This window comes from Rhipicephalus sanguineus, chromosome 9 (assembly GCF_013339695.2).
Source record: "Rhipicephalus sanguineus isolate Rsan-2018 chromosome 9, BIME_Rsan_1.4, whole genome shotgun sequence".
Taxonomy (NCBI): Eukaryota; Metazoa; Arthropoda; class Arachnida; order Ixodida; family Ixodidae; genus Rhipicephalus; species Rhipicephalus sanguineus.
In genome coordinates this window covers 71658835-71683098 of record NC_051184.2, presented here as the reverse complement: position 1 = coordinate 71683098, position 24264 = coordinate 71658835, and the positions used below count along the sequence as shown (strand labels likewise).

The window sequence follows — 24264 nt, the reverse complement described above, 5'->3', positions numbered from 1 at the left end:
TAATTCCAATTGGCTAATAGAGAACCAATACACCAATATAGGTTCAAGAGACTGATATAGAACCAATAGACCTATACAGAACCAATAGACCAATAGGCTGATACGGAACCAATAGCCAAATACAGTTCCAATAGACCTATAGAACCAATAGACCAATAAGTGTCAATAACCCAATAGGCTATTGGTTTTCTATTCGGAATTTTTGCCACGGAAGGCTTTGCGAGAGTCTAAAAGATCCTTACATTTTTTTTTTTATATATAAGCCTGATCTCACACACTAAGCTCATTCGGAAGAGCACACGTAGCTGGACGGTGCAACTGCCCACTCCCTTTCATGCCATTCCAAGACAGGCCAGCTACCCCAGGTGCACAGGTAACAAAAGGGCAGGGCTGCAGACAGTTGTTGCCTGAATGGTGCCAACCACATGCAGCACCACCAACAAATGGCTTTCTGAGCTTACGGAACCCAATCTCACAGGAACACTGGACACTGCCCACCCAGTGCTTCACTACATTTTTAGCTGGTTGGGTGCAGATCTTCGTACTCTGATGCCACGGAAACGAGCTGTTCCTCAAAGCTGATGTTGACACTGCCAAGGTTATTTGACTGCTACTGTGGTTATGTGCTTGGAATTGTGTTTTCCTCGTGAATCCGGCAATCCATCCATCCTTGTACACTGACGAGTACTGTTAACGTCACCAACGACAAAGAACGACGATATTCTTGTCAACTTCAGGGCTCGTCGTTATTCCCAGCTTTGTTACTGCCAAAGTGTGAGAATATAAAGCTTTTTCATAGTGGCTTCCACTGGAATTCGAGCCCGTGCCGGCCAAGCAATGTGGATAGGGGAGTAGGGTGCACTAACCGGTGAGCTACTGTGCAAAAACAGTGCATGGCTCTTGGGTGCAAGCCTACGTACTTCACAGGAACTTGCGTGCATTTTGGAAGCCACAGTGCAGAACTCTTGAGTAGATGGCAATGTGTTTGCAGGTAATTTCTCTTTGAGATAGATGATTGTGAAAACCAGAGGTGAGGTAAAATTGGCGTCACCAGCATAAATGAGGCATACTAGACAACAATGATAAGGGCCTCAAACAAGGCACGTACAATGGTAAATCTCACTGGCAAATGCCAGCCGGTTTTTATAACCGCAACCCCCATATCCCTAATTCAAATTCAATCCAATGAATGAGTTGTTCACATGGGCAGCAAACTAAGTCGGTTCTGCTGGAATCCTTTTACGCACAACCGGACATGCGCCATCCGTGAAATTGAAATCGATGTCGCGGAGTGTGTTTGTGCAAAGCAATGCGATCTCGAGGCAAAGCAGAGAAGAAGACAGAAGGCACAACGACAAAGCGTTGCAGACGAGGCACTTGTGAGCCATGAACAGTGTGGTAGGCAGAGAAAACATTTTTGTAGTAATTAACTAGCATGATGTCTGGTTGAAAAACAAACACAAACACATTTCACTTGGTGACCCCAAACAGTTGCTTTCACAATGGTAGGATCAAGAGTAGCAGTCAACCCCCTTGTCAGTCACGCTACCAGCAAGAACTGCAGTGGCGCTTCACTCGGTAAACTCAGGCGGCGTGCAAGTGAGCGGGTGCAGTCACAACTGCAACAGGAGGTCAATGGAGTGCCTCCGCCTACCCGGACCGTTCCTCCACTTCCGTTCTGGTGGTAGCGTGCCTGACCGCACCCACATATGCACTGTGGTATCACGCCGCAGTGACAACGGCTCGTTGCTCTATGTGTGGTGGTCTGCGGCATCTGCCACACATTGTTTCCATCAACGAGGTGTGTGTTCTTGCACTGGCTGCAGGAGTTCCCCGAGGTTGACGTAACAGCCTTCAGTGTTTGCTGCACCTGCCAAGGCCCACTTCTGAAAGATTAGGTCCCATCTTTCTCAAATTCCCATGGGTACGTGTGTCCGCCCAAGCCACATCACTTGCCAAAAATTAACTCGGTTGCGGAGTGGCTGATGTTCCTCCCAGTAAGTGCTTATGCCAATTCAGTGGCTTCTCTACAATAGCGGCCAATAGGGCATTCTGGGTCTGGGGGTGAATGTGCTCGTGAAAACTAATACCATGCTCCGTGAACTCCCTCAGAACACTGAGCACGACAAAGCCATCCTGGAATTAACCCAAAGAAACATTCTATGAGCGATGCACAAGGGAATGCACCCACTTGATTGTGCATCACCTGTGTTCACAGAGTGAAACGTCACTGTAGCTTTTTTTTTTTGAAGGTGTATAACCAGTACAGGTTATTAATAAGCCTCAGATGAATGACAGCGCACAGTGCTCGGAGAATGAAACGCACCATCAAAACTTCTCGTATAATTACTGGTATATGCAAGTGCTTGAGATAAGTGCATCACTATGCAGTTGGTTACAAAAGGTAATGTTGGCTCTGGTGTAACTGTGTGAGCCAATAATTAAGCGAAGGCAGTGGAGACAAAAGTACGTGAACTACTCAGCCCTAGATTGATGGGTTTCAATCTACAAGCATCGGAAGTGTTGTCCCTTCTTTTTTCTCGCCTTCATCTTTTCGTGCTAGTGTGTTTCGAAAAAATGGTCGATGATTTATAGTAACTCAAACCTCATTATAACAAAGTTGCATCTGCCATGAAAATAAATTCGTTATATCCAAAAATTCGTTATAAACGTTTATTTATAACACTGTAGCTGTGACAAGACTATTCTTAATTTACTTCGTTATAACCGATAATTCGTTATATCCGTGTTCGTTATAACGAGGTTTGAGTTACTAGCATAGAGAAATATACTTAAGTAAAGAGCGGGCGCTCCCATAGGGCCCTGCGGCCGAGCTACTGCAATGCTTTCAGCGTCACGAGCGGCTTGTCAGACCGATAATGTCTTCCGAAATAAGGGACGATAATCGGCACAAGGAAATAAAAGAACAAAACAAGAAAGATTTTCCTTTTGGTGCTAGGATTTGAAACCACGTCCTCATGCTCCGAAGGCAAGCGTCCTTACCACTGGGCTATACAGCCATGCCTGATGTACGTGAATACATGTGTATTTGCAGTCGGATACAACTTAAGAAGTCCGGCGAGGCTCTGCCCAGACGATCTAAGCGTGGCAGCCAATCACCTCCATGACTGAAAAAAAAAAGAAAAAATAATCCTGCTCATGCCCTCGGCAGTGGCAGTGTTCTCCGAAGGCTGGGTACCGGCCATCTGGTTCATGACGTCAGCCTGGAGTGCACATCTGCCTTTGAGGAGGAAATGCGGCGGACTTCTAAAGCTGCGTCTCACTATAAACCATACGAATGCGTTGTACCCGCGGTGCAAACTAAATGTAGAAAGAGAACACTTTCCATGCAGGCCTTACTAAATTTTGTCGTAATGCACTAAAAGGCCTCTGCAGGACATGAAGTCGAGCCGACGTGGAGGATTAAACACATCAGTGAAAGTTTTCCTTTGCAAAAAACTTAATAAGAAACTCGCGTTTCGATAGTCCTCCTGAGGTGGCTGTTAGAGATGCTGACTACCGAGTAGAAGCGCGCACACCTACGCCACATGGCTGGACGCCGGCTGGAGTGGCTACTCTTTATAAGTACATTTCTTTAAGGTACTACTATGTACTCTACTATGGGACAGGGGCAAGCTCTCCAGAAAAAGACCACAGCCTGCTGTAATGTTCAGCACACTGCTTTTTTATTAGCTCCCTCATGTCTTAGCTTGCCATCTGCATGCCATCTACTACACCCACCACTGATGCTCCAGATTTCTTCAAAATTTTGTGAACGTACAAATTTAAGAAATAAGACAAATTCACAGCATTTTCACACTGGCAAAATACCTCTTTCTTTGTCACACGCCTTTTAGCAAAATATATACTAATGAGCTGAACAGCTCTGAGACAATTTATTTTTCTTTGTACTCAAAGTCGCAATCAAGAAGGTTAAAATGCAACAGTGGTGCGTGCAACATAATAAGCGTGTACTGCCACTCATAGTTTTTCTCAATATTTACAAGAGGGAACTCTGGCGATGTGATCGTTCAGCTACCATGGGAATGATGGGTAGCACACGGATTTGCCTAGTCTTTGTACTTGCGGGTTTTGAACGCACTTGTGGCCTTGTTTATTGTTGCGTTACGGTTTTGTTTCGGATAAAAGAATATATCGTTGTGAACTTCGTGACCCGATTTGAATTGGTGAGCCTAAATGGTCAAGGTGGTGAAGTGGAACTTCTCAACGTTCACTGCTCTTCGTCCTGCGACAAAGCGGCAGAAGGCAACACGGAGCCAAACGGACCCGAAAGAACGAAGTTTAGACAAATCCGTGTGCTACCCATCATTCCCATACTGGCTGAAGCGCCATGCGTTGCAGCTCCCATAGACACTACTGCCAGAGTTCCCTCTAGTAAGTATTGTAGGATTACACGCTACTACTACTCTAGTCAAATATTTTGGCACGAATGTATTTGAGCCAGTTCCACGAGAAATTTGGACAGTCAAGCATAGCTGGTTCACTTACACAACTTTCAGAACAATGTTTACAACAAGAAAATCTACTATGTTAGCTTCTAATCCTGCAATGCTGCTGCTTCAATAACACACATACATCAATGGTGAAATGTGTACGACAATATTTCTGCTCTTAAAGTAGCATCTGACGAAGCTGAAGTGCATAAAATGGACGACATTACTTAATGTCCCCACCTTCCTGATGCCCCTGCTCAGTATTGTATTAGATTAGAATACAGCTGGTGGTTTGCAATCTTAAGTTCTAAGTGCCAACAACGACAGGGATGATTATAAAGACACAGAAAGGCCTTAGAGGAGGCCACTACTGCAGCTGATGCTATGTGTTTCACACAGACAGCCTTGGTCTTTGTTACGTATCACTGATTTCTGTAATCAGACGAATAAGTTTCATCAATATATATAACTAAATAAATAAAAAGCCACATGGCCCCTTTTGTGCATTCACCTATGACGACTCAAAAGTGAGTCACCTTTTTTTTTCTCCTATTCTGCACCTCACATGGTGTTGCTTGCAATTTCTCTGGGATCGGCCCGCTCTCGAGTAAGCAGTGATATCATGTGATGACGTCATCATGCGACATTACAGTGATGTCATGATGACATCATGAACTTTCGCGATTTGTGACATCAAGATGAAGCCACAGGGTTACGTCATTGATGACATAATGAGGCACTGAAGTCATGCGACTTGGTACACCAACACCACACATACATCCGCTTGGGTGTCACGTGACTTTTCATCATCATCACCAGCTTGACTGCACCCACCGCAAGGCAAAGGCCTCTACCATGTTCCACCAATTGACGCGGTGCTGTGCTTGTTGCGTCCACATTATACCTGCAACTTTTTAATCTCATCTGCCCACCAAACTTTCTGTCTCCCCTTGATGTGTTTGTCTTCTCTTGGAATCCAGTTGTGACTTTTAACCAACCTTAAGTACTTAGATTTCTTTGTTGTTTTTTTAACCATTCGTGAAGTCTCGCAGAGTATCGTCAGGTCCCACCAAATCACGAAAATCTCTCGAATCATTAGACACATAAGGCTTTCGCCTTAATAAGCAAGTAAACAGAATGTCTAGTCTAGGGGCCTTTGAGGCACTCAAAATGACTAAAATTTTTGCAAGGGAGCTCACCGTGACTGAGGATGAAGTTTGCGAGGTAGAGGTCGAGCTCTCGGACGGACACGTTGATGTGAAACGGGTTGACGCACAGGGCGGGGTGGTGGCAGTCGGGGGCCTTTTCCAGCCGCTCACCATCAGTGCTCTCCAAGGGCACTGCCTTGAACAGGATCACCATCACCAGGTCCAGGCGCCATACCTGCGATCACCCGTCTCCGCTAGTGAACAATCATTCACCCTCTCTCGATCGTGGTGCACACATCACCATTTCCCACATGTGGGACGCAACCTCACCAGCCTTCTGCTTAAGGGGAGATGCTACTCGAAGACACTTTTTCTTTAATATTCACCCTAGAGCAATGAAACTTGAGCTGCTTATAGAACTTTTTATGCTGATTTCAAATATATAATTAGTTTTCTTGCAAGTTGCATACTTTTAGTTCAGCAACATGACAAAGTGACAAACTGAAGCATTTTGCCCCCCTCTTTTCAGACCTAAACTTCAATAATTTTTTACAATTGATAGTTCATAATGTTTCAAATAAAGTGCGGAATGCAAATAATTAGGAAGTCCATACAAAATATGTACTAGACGTGAAAAATTTTTAACGTTGGAAGTTCATATTTCTCCTACCCTAGTGAAAGTTTACATAACTTTTTTTTATTTTATAATAAGAATATCGAAACTTAAACAAGATAATTTCATTTCTCGTACTTTGGAAAAACTTTGGGAAAAATTTCATGCAGATCTGAGCACCAGAAGTACCCGAAAAAGGAGGGGCACATTGACAAAAATGGCAAAATTTGTGTTTTGAGAAAAACGAGTTTTAAAGTCAAAATTGCATGTTTATTTATCAAAGATGTCATTGAATGCAACGAAATTTGTACACAAGAAAGAACAATCCTCCTTGTAGTGGCCACTGCCATTAAAATGCGCCAGCACCATAGGTTTGGCCCTCACGGCTCTTTCGAGCTGACTCCTCGACAAGAGATTTTTTCTTCAGCGCACGCCGACGGGCCCTTGCTTCTCCTGTTAGTTTTTGAGACATTTTTTTCTGGCGTGTGCTGTCCCGTGATGTGCCAAGAGCAACCAGATCATGAGACGGGAGCACGCCAAGCTCTTCCAGAACACGTTCAAAACTGGAGTGCCCTCGATTAAACCAACGTTATTAAACCAACATGTTCAGTGCTGTCATATCAGCAATCAACAAAGACTCGTCGTCCTGCGATTTTTCTTCGTCTTCGAAGGGTCCGATCTTTTTCTGGGAGGCACTCACATATTCGAATGCCGCGGCAAACTCGTCCGACGCATCGGCGTCACTGCCACTACGCCTTGCGGCAGCAGACGATCTTTTCGTGGTTTGAGTGTTCGGCTTTGATTTGCGCCGGCGTCCTCGAAATTTGTGCGTCGCGTGAAACTTCACAGGCCGATGACCGCGCTTCCTATGGCTTTCTTCATCTATAACGGATAAGCACTCGAGAAAAGCGTTGTTCAGCTGCGCTGCTCGACGAGACACGGATCCTGCAAGTAGGCTTCACAGCACACACAGGCGCGCAGCGGCCAATGGCGGCTCCCGATCCGTACCACGTGATTTAAAGCCAGTCGCGGCGCTCGAAGAAGGCGGCAAAAGCGTGCTTCTCTTTATTATTTCTTGCGCTGCAGCAGCGCGGGAAACTGTTGTTATTTGAAGAGTGAGGCTCGGCCACGGAGAAAGAAGTATTTGAGGAGGAGAATCTCTCGGCCGCGGCAGCGCGCGAGGGCGGCGCGATAGCGTCACGCCGGAATGCGGTTACGCCGAAGCACGACAGATGACGCTTTCGGCCTGTTGCCATCTTTTACATGCTCTTCTATGGACGCGACGCATAAAAATCGTGATAGCGCCTCGTACATTGTAAAATTTCCAATATTTCTGTCTGTAACATCAATCGGTAAATATGACAGATATTTTAGCTGCAGTTCCTAATCGATACTGCCAGAATTATAGGCCGTACAGCGCTTGGAACGAACTGCTAGTAGTGGCCCCTGAGCAGACGACGTCTGCCGCCGCATGCACGCGCTCCTCGCTCCTCGCTCGCATGTTGTGCGCGCGCATGCGTAGGTGGCCTTGGCGGCCTTGGGACGGAAAGTTCCCTTCGCTTTTGCTGGTTTCTTTCTCTTTAGCGCTCTCAGTGGCTTCCGCGCGTTGCGCCGGCGGCGCCGACTCCTCGATGTTTGCGCGCGCTTTTACGTCGCGACAAAGGAGAGTGCTCTGCAGATTTCGACCAGTGCCTCTTCAGGATGGGGCGGAAATGTGTCGTGCCGAACTGCAGCAGTGGGTACGCGTCCAGCAAGGAGAAGGTAATTACCTTCGAAGTTCCTAGTGACCCAGTGAGGTTGGAAGCGTGGGCTCGCGCCATCCCAAGAAAAGACCGACAGCTGACGCCTCGTGACTACGTTTGCGAGAAGAACTTCTCGGACAGCGACATAGACAGGCGGCGCTATTATGGCGAACTTGGTGATGAAGTTCTCTTTGACAAACCGAAACGGCCAGTGTTGTTACGAGACGCTGTGCCTTCAATCTTTCCGCGCGCTGTCCCAGATACTTGTCTGCTATTCTCAAAAAAAGACTGTGAAATTTCAACCACCTGGGGCTTTGTAACGTGCACCTAAATGTAAGCACACGGGCCTTTAGCATTTCGCCTCCATCTAAATGCGGCCGCCGCAACAACCTAAATCTGAATTGATGGCATGTAGTTTAAGTCCCATCATTCGTTGAAATATATACCTAACTCATTGAGTTCACGTTATCAAAAATTATAGATTTCACGTTGTACAAAAAATATCACGGTGGTAATTTTCCTGCATTTGACGCCATTTTTCTCGTTAATTTACCGAAAAAACTTGGAGTGCGCTTGAGCTTCGCCTTTGAGAGTAGAACGTGATAGCGTAATCGGGCCCCGTGCGCATCGCCTTCTCAGTTGCTAGCCTCACCGACACGGACGCCGACACCGGTATTTCTGCGAAACGGGCTCTTTAACGCTGTCGCGTTAAAATATGGAGCCGGCGAGGACGCACAAAAAGAGATCCATTTGGGCGTGAAGCGCGAACGGCGAATCGGCGACAAATGGCCTTGAACCGACGAGCTTCGTTGGAGAGCGCGGTGAGAGGGACGCGCGCATTTTTCCTTCTCCGCTAGCGGACTCTCACGACAGAGGGCGCGTGAGCGCTGTGCCCGATTTTGTGACTTTATTAGGGCGCCCGAGCGAGCGCAGTTTCGCCTCCTCAAGAATTCTTGCTCCGTGGGCTCGGCTCTTCGCCTCATGCGGTCGACAATGGTGAGCGGCGGCGCATTATCAGCGGCAAAGTGCTCGAAGATGACACACTTTCTGCCTTTTGACAGCCACCTTGTGCTCTTTAGACGCAATATTAAAGTATTTCCAGTTGAGTCTCGACATTGATTTTTTTTTTCAGAACAGTAGAGGTACTAATCTTAACAAAACAGGCGAAAACAAAAAATCGATAATTTTTTAGAAAACTCGTGTTTTTCGACCCGCATCTCCCCTTAAGGCCAATAAAGGCCTACTCCAAAAAAATTTCACTTAATTTATTAAATGATTACAAGTTGAGTCTCATTACAGTGAAGTTACGTGCAATTAGGAATTACCCTCATCGTGTCCCACATTCATTATTAGCATGCGCTTGTTGCATGCTGATATTGGGAAAATTTTTTTCGATTTACTTCCCTTTATGTCACAATTCATTATGTTCCCGCACTTAAAATGTATTGTCGAAGCAATCTTGGCTAGTTGCAGAGATAATAATTGTCGAATTTGAAAAAAAATCTTTAGCCTTTCAATAGCACCTTAGTAAACAACACCAGGTGGCTTGTGGACGCGATGCATATACGAAAACATGGCCTCTAAAATTTCCACCTTGGAGCTGGCGCCTTCGGGTGCTGAAATTCATGTCCGCATGCTGTGGTGGTTATCACCATTCTGCATGATTTTGAGTTCCTAAGTGGAAATCAACACGAAATAGAAAACACATCCCTTGCTTGCTTCATTAACATTTCTACTCAAACTTCAAGATGAAAAATTTCATGTGGTCTATGCTATGAAACTAGGCTCCTGTGCACGTCCAGAATTTCGTTGCAGAAACTGCTGGCCTCTAAAATACCTCTGAATACTTGGCATCTATAGAGATTTTCTTGACTCTTTCTTTACAAGCTCTCTCATGTCACAATGTTTATACCACTTCAGTGGCAGTGCATACAATTGTACATGGCAATTGTAAAGACTTGTCATGCACTGTGTGTTACTTCAATAGAGATTGAAACGCAGCGTGCACATTTGTACATGCTTCCTGAGTGGAAAAGCAGCGTTTATGTAACTTCATTGTGCTGCGTACTGCTGCAGAGGATCACTTTGCTGAAGACATTACCATGTTCGACGAGCTGTTTCATGTGCCTCTTTCCGGGGGCCATGAGAAAATTAAAACTTTTGCTCGGAAGAGATTTAACCGATAACAAATTGCCCATATATTTCGAGCCCGAGAGCTGATCACTTTTATACAAAATTAGAACATGACTAACTTCAGAATAAATAGATGTTTAATTTTATACTAATTAAGATTAATTACTGAAAATGTACAAATCAACATATTACCACCTTCTTTCCTCTGCAATAAAATGTCAAGTGCCTTGAAATAAAGTAGAGTAAATTTTACACATTCATATCTAAACATTTCTGGACAGACATTGCCCTGCTGCGACACATGGCCTCAGACTAACTGGTGGCTTGCACTAACTGCATGAGTATACTTTTTTTTGTGTGTGTACAAGCTTGACCACTTCATTCTTTAAATTCACGAACACCTACACATGAAGCTCACGCTGTTTGTCAAACTCCCTATTTGTGTATATGTATTGTGCTGAAACTTGGGCACTGGTACAGCAATATGAAATCATAGATTTCAAATTACTCTCTCGTACTTATGCTGTTTCTATAAAAGTCCGTTCTTAGAAACACGCTCTACTGTAAGAAAAGTATGCCACCTTCGCGACTTGCCATATGCTCCGAATCAATGATTTTGTCATCTAGCTTCTGTAACTTTTTTCGATCAAGGACCCCTTAAGGGCCCATTACAAATTTTGGTTATATACAAAGTGGTATAAGCACTGGAGCAGTTTACTGATGCAGTTTTTCAAATCAATTCATTATGAAAGGACTTAGAAGAAATTGTACTTTACATTGAATGAAACAACGAATGCTCACCAAACGGTGAGCGTCATCATCGACTGACAAGCTTCCCTCGCGACTAGTAGGTCAACTACTAATCCCTACTCCACGACTAATCCCTTCCCTACTAATCACAGAGTATAAAGCAGTGCAAAAAACAAAAACATGGACAAACTGAAGCGCTGTGTTGTCATATTCCTTCCTTTTGTCTATGTTTGACTTTTGTGTCATGTTACACTTTGCAATAAATCCTAACCAATTGGCCCATCATGCAGAAACACACCTTATCTTACCTTCTGCCGTGTACCTAAGCAGAGGAACTGTGTAACGTTCATAGAGAAGCCCTTTCTGTTTTTTCTTCATGACAAATTTCGAGTGATATCATTGCACGTTGCGTATCGGACGATTAATCAAAGTCGCGTGTCACGGTCAGTGACATCGCACGTGCAGCATGCTGCATTGGGCAGTTGTACGTTTCACCTCGACTGTCGCTCTCAGCACAACCTTCCCGGGAGGAAGGATGTGCAACTTTCTCTTTTCAAATTTTGACCATTTTCATGCCATTCAGTGGACTCATAGATCCCAGACACAATCCTCCACAGTGTCAGGGGTATAGCCAGAAATTTTTTTCGGGTGGGGTTCAACCATACTTTATGTATGTTCGTGCGTGCGTTTGTATGTGTGCGTGCCTATATACGCAAGCAAAACTGAAAAATTTCGGGGGGGGGGGGGTTGAACCCCCCAACCCCCCCCCCCCCTTGGCTACGCCCCTGCACAGTGTGATCTACGTCTGATGCTTGCTTGTTCAAGACACTTAAAAACGGTAAGGGGACCTTTGACACTGTGTGCCCGGTATCTAAAGGTCATGTAATTTTCGGCAAGAAAGGAAGTTACAAGTGCATGGTTTTCAAGAAAGAAAGAGTACGCGGGACAGATGGTTGTTGCTTGAGCACAAGATACGCTTGGAAGGATGTTATATTTTAACATCGGAGCTTTCTAAGCTTGCCAGAACTCCGTTGTCATCCCGCATTAACTGGTTGAGCGAGGAGGAACCGCGTTAAGAGACGGGGAGCCCAGCCTAGCTTTGCCAAGGCACGAAAATCCAAGAAAGGAGGAGAGAAGCCTAGCATAGCTACGTTATGAGACCCTAGAGGGAAGGAAAATTTTATAGTCAGCAAACACGGCAATGGCACGCTAACAACTAAAGCTGGAAAGGCATGCTGCATTTTTTGCAAGCGAGAAATGCATTGCGCAGCATATGCCGGCGTTGCCGCCAATCACGCCGATTACTAAAGCAACGGTACGTAAAACATCTGTCTTGAAGTTGCGTTGTCCCCCCGATAGAGATCCGCAAGCCGTCACTGGAGCAACGGACGTGCACCGTTGTTACTTATCTGGTCGAACGCGTCTCACCAAATCCTGGATAACTAATAGTCACCCAGCTTGGCTGTTTCTTCAGCATTGCTGGTGACAAGCTGGCCATGTTTTCTTTTTAAGTGTAGATAGAGATACATACGTGTTTTGTTTCTTAGAATACAACGCGTCATTCCTTGGTGATATAAACAAACAGCTGAACTTGAATACTATGTACTGTCCGAGTTCATGACATCGAGGAGAGCTGGTGCAAGAGGGTCAAGGATGATGTCACTACTTGAATTTTTGTTCTTTTCAGCTTTCTTTATGTACCATAGCTTCAATCGTAGCAAGAGCAGCCGCTCTAGCATTACAAATACAGTTAAACGTAATGTGCAAGATTTTTGGGCTTAGTAAAAATTTTGGTTTCATATGAACCAATCAATCAATCAATCGCCTATTCATACAATGCATGCAAATACATGAATACGTGACAATAGAGACAGAGACATCCTGTAGCACACGGCTGTAGATATAGTGTTGATATATAGAGTAGCCTCCGCATAATACGTTAAGCATAAATGCCAGCGGGTGCACCACAAAAATTGTGGAAAAATAAGCATGCATTATAGTAAAAATCTCAAAAATTAACTGCAATTACAGCTTGGCAGGCACTGCACATAACACAGGCCATAAAGAACCAGCATGTTACCTTGGAATGATCTTCCAGATAAAATGACACCTATGAAACGCTGAAGATCTTTAAGGCAATGTGCTGGGGTTTGCATCGTATTCGCTAACGACTAGGTTCACGACTTGTCTCGTAGTGTGCCACCTCACGGCTGTTAATGAGAAATTTAGGCTGTTACCAGCCTTGCAGCTTTGCTGAGACTCGTGTATAATTTCATATAACAAATTCAGCTAAAGTATAGTTTCAATGAAGTAGGCTCTTTGGCATCCCTTTGAAGGAACGCTAAGGTGAAAAAGTAAATCAGCACAGATTAATAATAAATTCCTCCAAAACTCCACGTTCACAACGGAATAGTAATAAATTCATTACAGAAGAGAAACTAAAAGCTAAAGCTTCGCTTCTGAACTTCGCACTGCAACTCTATCCTCAAAACTCGAAGTATATTCCTTTATTATTATGGGTACTGTGGCCTAGCAAGAGTTCTTGACTTTTGACAAGTTCATTTTTGGTCGGTATTCGAATTATCCCACCTTTTACAATAAAATTTTATTATGCACAAACACACCTCATCAAAATTCACATCGTCACTGTGAACTGTTGCAAGAACTTCAAGCTGACATTGCCACTTTCTTTTTTTCATTTTTGCATTGATTTGTGAATTACCAAAGCTGCTTTAAAATTACTATATTGTTCCTTTCTATAAAGATTCTCTTCAATTTTTTCCATGCGCAATTTACATGTGTTCAAAATTCAATCGACACGACACTAAACACATATAGAATTGTATGAGAGCTCTACTGTTGCTGGTGCTACACATTAAACAGAGTGAGTACCTTTGTTAAGCCTTGACGGCCTTTCACTTTCGCCCCACAGCATCGGTGTTGTGATTGTTGTAGTGTTTCTTGTTATGTTGAAATAAACTGAACCGAGTCATTTTTCTGTATTGCGGAAAGGTAACTTACTAACAAAGCTGAAGTTTCATTCTCTGTTTACGTAATGTAACTCTTACGGAAAGAGATAAAGTCCCCACTTGCCTTGTCGGCCTGTCGTAGGCAGTCGATGCGTCGCATCTTGCCCTTCTGGTCGGGGTTGCTAAGCACGCAGGCGGCCCGCCGCTTGCCCGTGATGCCCAGCACAAAGTCTTCGCGACATTCCTGCGTGATGTCCTTGCGCAGCTTGCCCAGTAACCGAGAGGCCCACTTCTGTTTTACCTCCGGCCGCTCACCCTGTGGGCAAACAAGTGGGCGAGGCCAGCCAACCCCCAAACTCACTCGCAGACTTCTTCATGTCAGCGGTTCCAGCCACTCGCTTACCATATCGCTCAAAAGTACAGTGACACACACACACCGACGTAGACTTGAGTTCGACAGCTGCATTTGATTTCACACTAATTACAGCACAGAGTAGTTCTCATTTACAGCTATTTCATAATGGAACTCTAAACCACACAATCTAAAGTCATCATCTAATCCGTACACTTTAAAAAAAGCTCGGAAATTATTCCTTGTGTCGTCATAAATCGTTATATTTTGTCTTTGTTTAATTGTATTACAGCTATATTGTATCATTGTTTTTGCTGTTGTACTTATTACTATTTCTTTATAGTTTAGCTTTTGCCGGATTTGTTGTATAACACTGCTCTATTGATATGTTTTCTTGCCACTTGCCTATGCATTTTTTTAATACACACGTTCTTCATCGTGGATCCTCTTACAGTCGTCGGACTAAGGGAACCTGGTATGTACAACGTCCCCTTCATTTTATGTACCGCTACTTTGCCAACAACAAACTTGAAACTTGCGCTCGATTGAATTCAGAAGTGCGTAGGCTGGCATGCTCACTTAAGAGTATCACGCAAACAAGACAAAATTTCAGAGCTATAATGGAAATGTGAAGCAACGGGAACTCTTAGAACAAGAAATGTCACTGTGGTCAACGTTTCGACAAGCACACCTGTCTTTGTCAAAGCAGCAATTGCTTTCCTTCGCAGTGTTTTCCCATGCACTTCGCACCCTCTCTCCACCTTCAGTGGAGGAAGAGAAGAGCAAGCATGGGTGCAGAAAAGGATAACCGAAATCACAGTGAGCTAGTCCTCTCGTCAAAAAGTTGGCTACGGTGACATTTCTAGTTGGATGACTTCACATAAGTTTACGAGTACACTGGCTTACACTCACTTCAAGCTCATTTCGCAGGAGTGAGTGACAAAGCATTCAAGTGTATGGAAACCGGAGTGAGTACCTGTTAGGGTGAATACAAACGAAAGTCAAGTACAAGAATTTTAAGTCGGCAAGAATATGAGTGTGAGTGGTTGCTGGTATGTAGTACTATGAGCTTGTGCGAGTACTGGTGAGTAGCGAGTATTGGCGAGTAGCAGTAGGAATGTGAGTCAGTGTCATCGTGCGCGAGTGAGCATGCATGGACAATGGGTGAGCACCCGCTTATTCTGAAAAACCTACGATGGAGCCCAGTGTGCGCCAAAGTAACATTGGGTCCACGTTACCTGAAGCGCTGATTCTGTTACATTTGAACAGACAATGAACGTGAACAATGAAGAAAATGTGGCACACTAAAACGATGCCTTAGATTAGATTTTTAGGCAGCTATTCAGTGGGAATATATTCTTCTCGATTAGGTGACAGTTTTACCATCCACCACTGAAGGACTGCTTCTCCTATTAATAATGTGAGTGGGCCGTCACAACGACCACTGCCAAAGCACCAAAATGTGTTGTAGTTGAAAAAGCCATCACTGCAAAACAGCAGCCCTGATTGTTTTGCAATTGCAGGACAAGTTATGCATGTTGCGTGCTTCATTGATATTGCAAAGTTAGGTGTAAAACAGTTCAAACAATAAAATGAGCATTTTCAATCATTCAATGAACATCAGTATTCTTCATAGACTTACAGACAGTTAAGAACCTGAAGTATTAAAATTACCTTTACTTACACGGTATAAAAATATTGTAGTGAAGATGGCAAAATAAAAAGAAATGCCCCTATAATTTTATCAAAATGCACCTCAATAAAGCAGTTATACACTGAAATGCAAGACACAATTGGTTTTGTAAGACTAATCGTCTAATAATGGTATGCAGTGCATTAAAATGCATATTACGAAGTAATATTTACAATTGTTATAAAATATGGCATTTCAATCACAGTGTACAGACAAAATTCTATATAGAACTTTATGCCCTGTTTTTAACTTGAAGGAATGAAATAGTAATAAAAAGAAGATACAGTAATGATAAAAGAGAAAGATACATTAATTTGAAAGTACGACGAAGAAAACAGGTAGAAGGTTTGAGACAGCAACTGATATGGCTGCTGCTCAAGATGCATTGCCCATTCATCGATAAATGCCCCGACGTTTGCCTTGGAAACAGCGAAGTTACAAATTGCAGGTTCTTTATGGCACTATATATGCATACTTGCAAATGTCTTATCTTCACTTTTTCAGGGGTAAATAAAAACGAACAAGCAAGAAAACAAAGAAACATTTGGCTGTCATGAACAAATTAACACCCAAATTTTGTGTGCTCTGGAAACATCATCAACAACACCGCTGAGATAGATGTCATGGTAATTTTGCATGCTCAAGATGTTTGTGCATGATAATAGTGACCAAACTCGGCCATGTTTAATTTACTATCTTCAAATGTGGTGTATTTCTTTGCCTGTAAACCAACTCACTAGGTGACTCACAGACACTGCCAAATTACACGCATAATGCGACATGGACCCAACGACAGACCACTGAAGCCTTGCTTAATATAAGACTGACCCTTGTGCCACACTATAAATTTGGTCTACCGACGTAGTTCATTAGGCTCGAGCTGATGTAACAACCGCAGATATAATGAATTATTAGATATGATGGGCTAAATATAGAATTTTGTGCCGGTATTAACATAACAGGTATATTTTATGTACATATACTTACAATACATATTGAATATGACGATGGTGCTTTTACGTAAGACATGACTTCTGTATAACAATTAGGTTTATCAACTGCACTGCTTAATTATATGTACGGGCACTTAATCAGTTGTTGCTAGCGGAAACAACGACGGCACATAAGATCCAGAAACGATTCAAATGTGGCTATGAGAACCACACTCAAGGGATATGGACCAATTCTGGCTGCCAGGGGTTCCTTGAAATGAAACCCAAGGGTCAGTAATTACAAATTTCTAGATTATGCTCCAATCAAAATGTGGCAGGCATGAGTGAGAATCAAACCCATGACTTTTACAGTGCTCAATAAAAAATACACTGTATTTCCACCCATCTTCAGCAAAGGATGCACTGCAGCAGATGGGTGGCGCATCGTGTATCGTTCCTTCCCTGTCCTCGTCATATAAGAGCTGTTTTTTTCCCTTTCATTATGCAACACCAACTAGCCCAATGTCATTCACTTCTTCTCTATACACTGCAGATTACAAAAGGAAGATGTGACGTGTGTGTACTCAGCCATCAACAGTGTAACTGCAAAATTCGTGTGGCTGAATCCGTAATTGACGGATGACGAATATCCTGAAACTCATCTGAAAAGCTCTGTAGGGACAGAAGTGTACCAGTACACAACCAACAGCAGCAACACGTTCGCATTCAATAACTTGGATAAATGACTGTACAAGATTATGAAAGCTTCTACTGGTTGAAGTAAGTTGGTATGAAGTGTAGTAAACTAACAGAGCAAGGACACTACGCTGCTCCACCACCTCTTGCTGTTGATGAAAATTGGTAATACTGTGGGAGAGTTTGTTGCACTGTGGTAATATGTGTCATCGCGGATGAGCACCTATCATGAAGTTGTTTTACACATAATAATCATTATGGTACAATGAAGAAGTGACAAAAAGGTCCATACACTTCAATATATATGGCACAATAAAACGCAATGTCTTAAAAGCCATGCCTCAACCCGACTATGTGCAATCACATTTCAACGCTCTGATCGTACTCAATAAGTTCAACGTATTGGTTTCAATGACAGTCACGATTGTCCGTAGCATAAGGGTTAAATGGTTTCATCAAGCGTATACAGCAGCGCTCGGCAAAGTTGCAGGTCAACAATATTAAGAATTAATTTGCAGTGCTCAATGTATATGTTATGCGCTTCTTGAAAAGCATTCGGCAAAAATGAACACGGGTCCAGAATTGGTGATGCGGACCGGCAGGGTGGTTAAAGCAATTAAAAATCTGCCATTTCAGAAACACGCTTATGTGATAATTTAAGCTAATGCTGTCCTATGTTAATAAGAATCAACTTGCAGCTCTGAATGTTGCTGTTGCATGCCTTTTGATAAGGATTCAGCAAAAATGAACCCAGGTCCAGAATAGGTTATGTGTATGGGCAGTCTGCCGTAGTTGATTGATCATCCTAATAAAGTTGGTGTTATGTCATGCCTAACCAAAACATGCAGTGATCCATTTATCCCCAGAACATCTGTAGACTGGAACCGCCTTCCTGGATTTGTGGCCATCATGACCGATCATCATTTGTTTCGTTCTGCACTAGCTATCATTGTATAACGGACACACCAACTTACCTGTTCCATTTGTACACAACGTTTATATATTTTAGCTAACATTGTATAGGTAAAGAAAATCATGTTTCACCCCCCTCCATAATGCCTTTGGCCCGGAGGGTATTATGAAATAAATAAATAAATAAATAAAAAATCTGCTATCATATAGACACGCTTATGCGATAAATTAATTTTGTCCTAAAATTATGCCATCGTATCAATATCATTTGACGCATGAGCATATGACATGACAAAAAAAGAAATTAAATTAATGCACAAAGACCGAGCAAATTTGTTCACATGTCAGATGCAGACAAGTCTTCCACAATGTTTGTGGAAAAGTGTGTGAAATACAAACAGGTGAACGACTTCGAAGAGGGCTCTAGCGAGAGTTTTGTGAAAACTGTGACAGCCAATTGGCAAATATCCGTGGGCACAAGTGAAAGACCTCTACTTGTGAGTGAGAGCATTCTTGGCGTGAACAACCTTCTCCCTCTAATTTTTATTTTTTTGCGCCGGGCAGCATGATGAAAGTTGGCGGAGAGAGGGCGGTAGTGGGGGGTTAGGGTGTTTTTTTGGCAAGCGCCGTGCAGTTTATGTGCAAACATTCAAGGTGGGATCCAGTGGCCCACAACCCACTTGGCCGGACACCAGCTAGCTGCGGGGACAGTGACCGCGGGGGCGCGCTCTTTTCATGACACCTCGGGCGTGACCTCGACTTTAGATTCGGAAGCGGTTTCCTTGACTTTCTCCCTCTCTCCCATATTTGTGCGCATACGTAACGCCCTCCTTCGGTAGGGTCGCGAACGAACTCGATCCCGCGACGTTCGTATCACAGCAGACACGTGCAGATAAAACGTTAGACAGTCGGGGTCGCAGTTACATATATAGTTTGCGGCCTTTAGAGTATCGCACCGACGTTATGCGTCGTGTGCGGCGCACCTCAAGTACGCGTAACTCCGCAAGAGTCTCGTCGACTTCGAGGGTCAATCGCTGCAACGTAGCACGTCTCTTTGAGAATATAACCACAATATCGCCGTCGCGAGGCCTCCGGGCGAAGTGCTGTTTTTTCCGAAGCTAGGCGACTGTTACAGCGCGGGGGGAACCGCCACGAGCCGATAGGCCCCAGCGTGTTCAAGATTGCGCGCGGAGGGGGGGGGGGGTGGCGAGGGGGTGAGGACCTTGGCAGTGCCGCTTGGGAGGGAAGTTGTGGGGGGGGGGGGGGGGTGAGATGTAGGAAGCAGCGAGCGAAGGGCGGCTGCCCGGCGGCTCTGTGTCAAGGACTTTGCGGCGAGCGCTGCGCGCGAGTCCGCACCTGAAGCTCTTCCTTGCAGCGGCGCTCCTCGTCCAAGCTCATGCGCTTCTCGTGCTTCTTGAAGTACTTGCGCTTGGCCGCCTGGAGGTTGAACCAGGTGTACGAGAAGGCCTTCACATGAGGCAGGAGGGCCTCAATGAATGGATGGAATTCATCCTGCGCACACACACGCGGAAGAAAAACAAGCGCGCGTTACATACGCCGGCGGCCAAGGTGAGCGGCCCTGACGTAACAGCCAGCAGCAGCGCAGCGCGCGCGGCGTCACAGGCGGCCAACCTTGGGCGGACCGGAAGCGCGCGCTTCTGCTGCTGCTCGTTTCGCTGGGCCGCCGCAGTAGACCTTGGCTAGGGTAGCTAGGGTACCCACCAGAGGCATGCAGTCCCGTGAGAGCTGGGGAAGGCTACAGCTGGCCGGTATGCCGCACGCCACCATCGGTTGCAGGCCGCTGGGCAGGCAGTACCACGACGAGGCAGCGGCTCCGCTGCGACGCCTGCGCGACCAACACACACAACGCGTTGCGCGGTCTCTCGATTACGAGCCGCCAAGGCCGCCCCACGATAACGGCGCCCAAGGTCCGGCGCCGAGGGGGGAGGCCACGAGCTCGCGCGGCGGCGGCGGTTCCGAATGCTCAGAGGTCCGAATGTCAAGGGCTGCTGTGCCGGACCATGGGTGGAAGAAGCGGCGGGTTCGCACCGGCGGCGCGCATTTCAAGGTTGCTCATCGCGCAGCACCGCTGGGGACCGGCCGCGCGCGCGCGACGCGCGTCTATTTCGAGGGGGGCGGGAAGCGCCGCTAATTCGGGCTGCCCTGGAAATAAACCTCGCGCGCTTACCTCATGGCTTGGAGTCCCCGAGGCGGTCCGCATGGGAGCTCCGCGGCGGAAGCGGCGGCAGCAGCGCGCGAGGGCCTCCGCGAAACTGCGCCTCCAAGGATACCACATTACACAAGGACAGTGCGGCAAACTGGCCGGCCTTGATCGAGCCCGTTCCCTTTTGGGAGCGCGCCCTCGGGACATGGTCGCCCATGACGAGGCGGCGAGTCGCCTTGGCGCTTCCGAGCCGCCAAGGCGTGCAAGGTCGGCCCCGTTCAAGGCTCGGCTGACATAACTGCCGCACACACACGCGCACAAACGGAGGACGCCGCGCGGAAGCTAGCTGCCTTCGGGCCACCGACGTCGCTGCGGTCGCGGGGCAAACCCCCCCTTTTTTTTTTTCGAGAAACGCGACACCGCTCGGACACGGGACCGCGACCCCCCCTCCTGCCGCGCACATCGCTCGCCGCGCGCGCGCCGCGTGCTCAGCTTTCACGGCGCGGCGCGGCCCATAACGGGCGATCCGAAACCAGCGCCGCGAGGAGGGCCCAAGGGCACGCGCGGGCTTAAGCCTCGCGATCGTGCGTAGAGCCTAGGCCTAGCGCTCCTCTACCGCCGGTCACACCCGGGACACTGACGAGCGTCGAACGCACGAGCAGCCAGCGCGGCGCCGCTGACCTGGCTTGAGCCCAGCAACCGCGGTCAGCCTTTCCGAGGGTCCGCGCGCCGCCGCCGCACCCCGACACACGCGCGCCAGCCAAAGGAGAAAGGCACACAACACTCACCATGCTCTAGCGGCAGAATCCAAGGGGCGGCAAGCGCATCCTTTTTCCGGGCACAACACTTGGCGCGGGGGCGACTCGGCGGCGGCTGTCGACGACGGCGAATGTTATCACAGAAAATACGCACGCTCCTTCCGGGTTTTCCTCGCGGCGATACAAGACACACGTCAGAGAGAAAAGGCCACCGACGAACGAGCGAGCGGGGTCCCACGGGAGCACCGAAAAAGCGATGCGCAGCCTCTATCGATTCCACCGGGACGAGCAGATGATGGCGGAGGATGAAGAGCAACTCGCCGGGCCAACCAAACAAAAAGCTGCGCCAAAATCAATGCGGATTTCAACTGTGGCGTAGTACGGGCCAAATAATCGCCGCAAGCCGCTGCAGTGGGTCGCTGGGCGTGCGAGCGAGCGAGGCGGCGAGGGAGGAGCGATAAACCGGCCCCGAGCCGTCACTCACCGCCCGTTCGGAGCCAATGGCGGCGCGCGAGTCTCGTGACGTGCGTCGCGTCACGCGGCTGGAGAAGGCGGGGCCTTCGCTCCACGTGAGGCCGCATCACCCGCAGCGCGCGCGCGCGTCGGTGGTCGTTTCGTTCGGGCTACCGAGGTCGTTCCTCAAAATAAGAAGAAAGCAAACAAGTCAACCATTCTCTCTTGTGCGAGCCCTGCTTTGTGTGTTGGATAACGCAAACCCGATCAGGGGCCCCTATGAGATAAAAAAAAAAAAAAACGGCCCGGGAAAAGAGACGGCAAAGTTCGCTGGACGTCGCTCGGGCGAATAAAAAGTGGACGGTTCGCTCGCGTTTGTACGGCGCAGCAGCGCAAGCAGACGACGCCCGAACGCAGCGGACGTCCCGGGAGCTGCAACGAGAGGAACTTTTATTTTTTCACCAAACTCTCTCTCGCCATCTTCGCGGCTGCGATGCTCGGTCGTTCGCCTGACACTGGAACTCTGAAAATAGCGCCGTGACTTGGGGCTCTCGCGCTCGGCGTTCACAACCGACTCAGCGGCGGTGTCGCTAGGCGCCCCGTTTTTCGCGGGAAACAAAAAAGACGCGCCAGAAAAAAAGAAAAAACGTAGGCGAGCGAGGCGGACTAATCGCGTCCGTATCGGCGATTCTTATATAACCGATGGGAACTTCCGATTAGCGGCGTAGCGACAGGGTCGCTTCGCGCCGGTCTTTCTCCGTTCTCCGCTGGTTGGCTTTGCCGTGTGGAGCTAGCTCTTGCATGCACTGCCGGAGGCGTCTGCATATGGCGCGCGCTCGCGGCGGCGTCGTAAAAAACGCGGCTTGCCGTCGCTGCGCGTCCCTCCGCGGCACGAGGCTTTTCCCAGGCCATTCATCATGTTATTCGAGACAGGTGAATGGAAAAGCTGCTCGTTACGATCCGCTCGTGAGAGGAACGAGAGAGAGTCGACGTGAAGAGCTATACCGACGACGATTGTCCTCCGAGTCGCTGCAGCCGCGCAGCATCGACTACTACACCGCCGAGAAAGTTATACCCGCGTTGTGCTTCAAGCCCTGTCTCTGAGTGTACTGCGCAGTAGCGGCTGGCCTTGCCAAAAAGAGCTCCTCTTCGAGCAAAACTCGTAACGAAGCGCTCGCTTAAACATATATACCCTCGACGCCTCTGTAGTTTTTCGGCCGTGCACGAACGGAAATGCAATGCCCGTGACTCCTTGCGAGTGACGTAGTGATGAACTCACCACCTGATGACTCTGATGAGTACTTGTCGAGATGCGGTACGGCGAATCGCCACCCCCTTCCCAGACGACCTTGCGGTGCTGAAACGAGAACAGCGCAAAATGATATGCAAGGTCACGGGGTTACTTACGCCTTCGTTGCGCTTTTGTACTTTGTATACCGCTGTCACAGTGCACTGACAAAGTTCGATCCGGCTCAAATCTCTCAACAGTGATTGACTCCTTTCTGCAGCTTGCGTAAAGCAGCCAATCGCGATCAAGAAATTCATCCGGACCATACCCGATCGAAAGTGACCCTGTGACACCGGTATTGTTCGTGATCACGAACAAAATTCAAGATAAGTGTAGGGTGCATGGTGTCAGCTGGCGTTGTGGAGATTGTTAAAGTAGGAAAGGAAGTGTTGCGCAGGGCACTAACTATCTGTCAGGTGAGGACAACACAACATCACTGCACTAGGTAATGGAGGTGGGAGAAACATGGGCGATTGGTTATCGTAAGGAAAAGACCTTCGTTTTGCGGTGGGAATTACATTGCCTGATGCTGACGTTTTGCCAATCTAATCAAATTCCGTTAGTACGTTCAGCACTAAGAAGTGTTAAGTCTGCCTATCTGGTCTAATCAGCCAGCCACTGTAAGTGATGTTGACTTATTAAATCGAATATACGTGAATAGCGTTAATTTCTTTAACATTCTTTGTTAAAGTTAAGCCACTCAGCTGGGTCTAAGCCTGCCAATGTAAGTGATATTCACGTGCACTTAACGAAGTTTTAGTTTTGAAAATGCACTTTTTCATAGGCTCTTGAGATTCGCTAATCATTAGTCTAACTTAGGAACAGGGTGTAGTTTGGCCCTTACACAAACAATGCTAAGGTACTGTTCTCCAAAACAGAGATCAAGCTAGCCAATCGTGACGTGCCAAACACACTGTTAGCGAAGGCGGCCGAAAAATAGGAACCATAAATTCATCTAATTTTAATACCCACGAAGGATTCAAAAGGAGACTGTCTTACTCTGACTTGGCCCACTCTTCTTGCGGCACTCCCGGCAGGTACAGTAACACATAACTCAAAATATATGCGAGAAATAATCGAGGGACACTTGGTCTGACGGTCCCGACGTGGGAGTCGCCCGCTGCGCGCTGACGCGCGCCTTGCAGGACCCAAATAAAGTTTTTTCAACCAACCAACCAACTGGAACAATAGCTCAATATAACCATAG

At 46.6% G+C, this 24264-nt stretch overlaps 1 protein-coding gene across 4 annotated transcripts in view; it reads right to left on the bottom strand.

Moving 5' to 3' along the window:
- The window catches only part of LOC119405307 (nuclear factor 1 X-type), a 69343-nt gene extending 47563 nt beyond the window's left edge, over window positions 1-21780 (bottom strand). The window contains exons 1-5 of one of the 4 annotated variants that reach the window (XM_037672131.2): window positions 21347-21780; window positions 20117-20240; window positions 19751-19906; window positions 13934-14125; window positions 5654-5837 (exon numbers count right to left, since the gene is read on the bottom strand). In XM_037672131.2, the coding sequence (XP_037528059.1) occupies window positions 5654-5837; window positions 13934-14125; window positions 19751-19906; window positions 20117-20182 (598 nt within the window). In that variant the 5' untranslated portion in view covers window positions 20183-20240; window positions 21347-21780. Of the gene's footprint in view, window positions 1-5653; window positions 5838-13933; window positions 14126-19750; window positions 19907-20116; window positions 20241-20582; window positions 20876-21346 lie in introns of those variants that run through there. The other 3 variants (XM_037672133.2, XM_037672130.2, XM_037672132.2) reach the window with 3 other exon arrangements.
- Between the last annotated feature and the right edge of the window lie 2484 nt (window positions 21781-24264).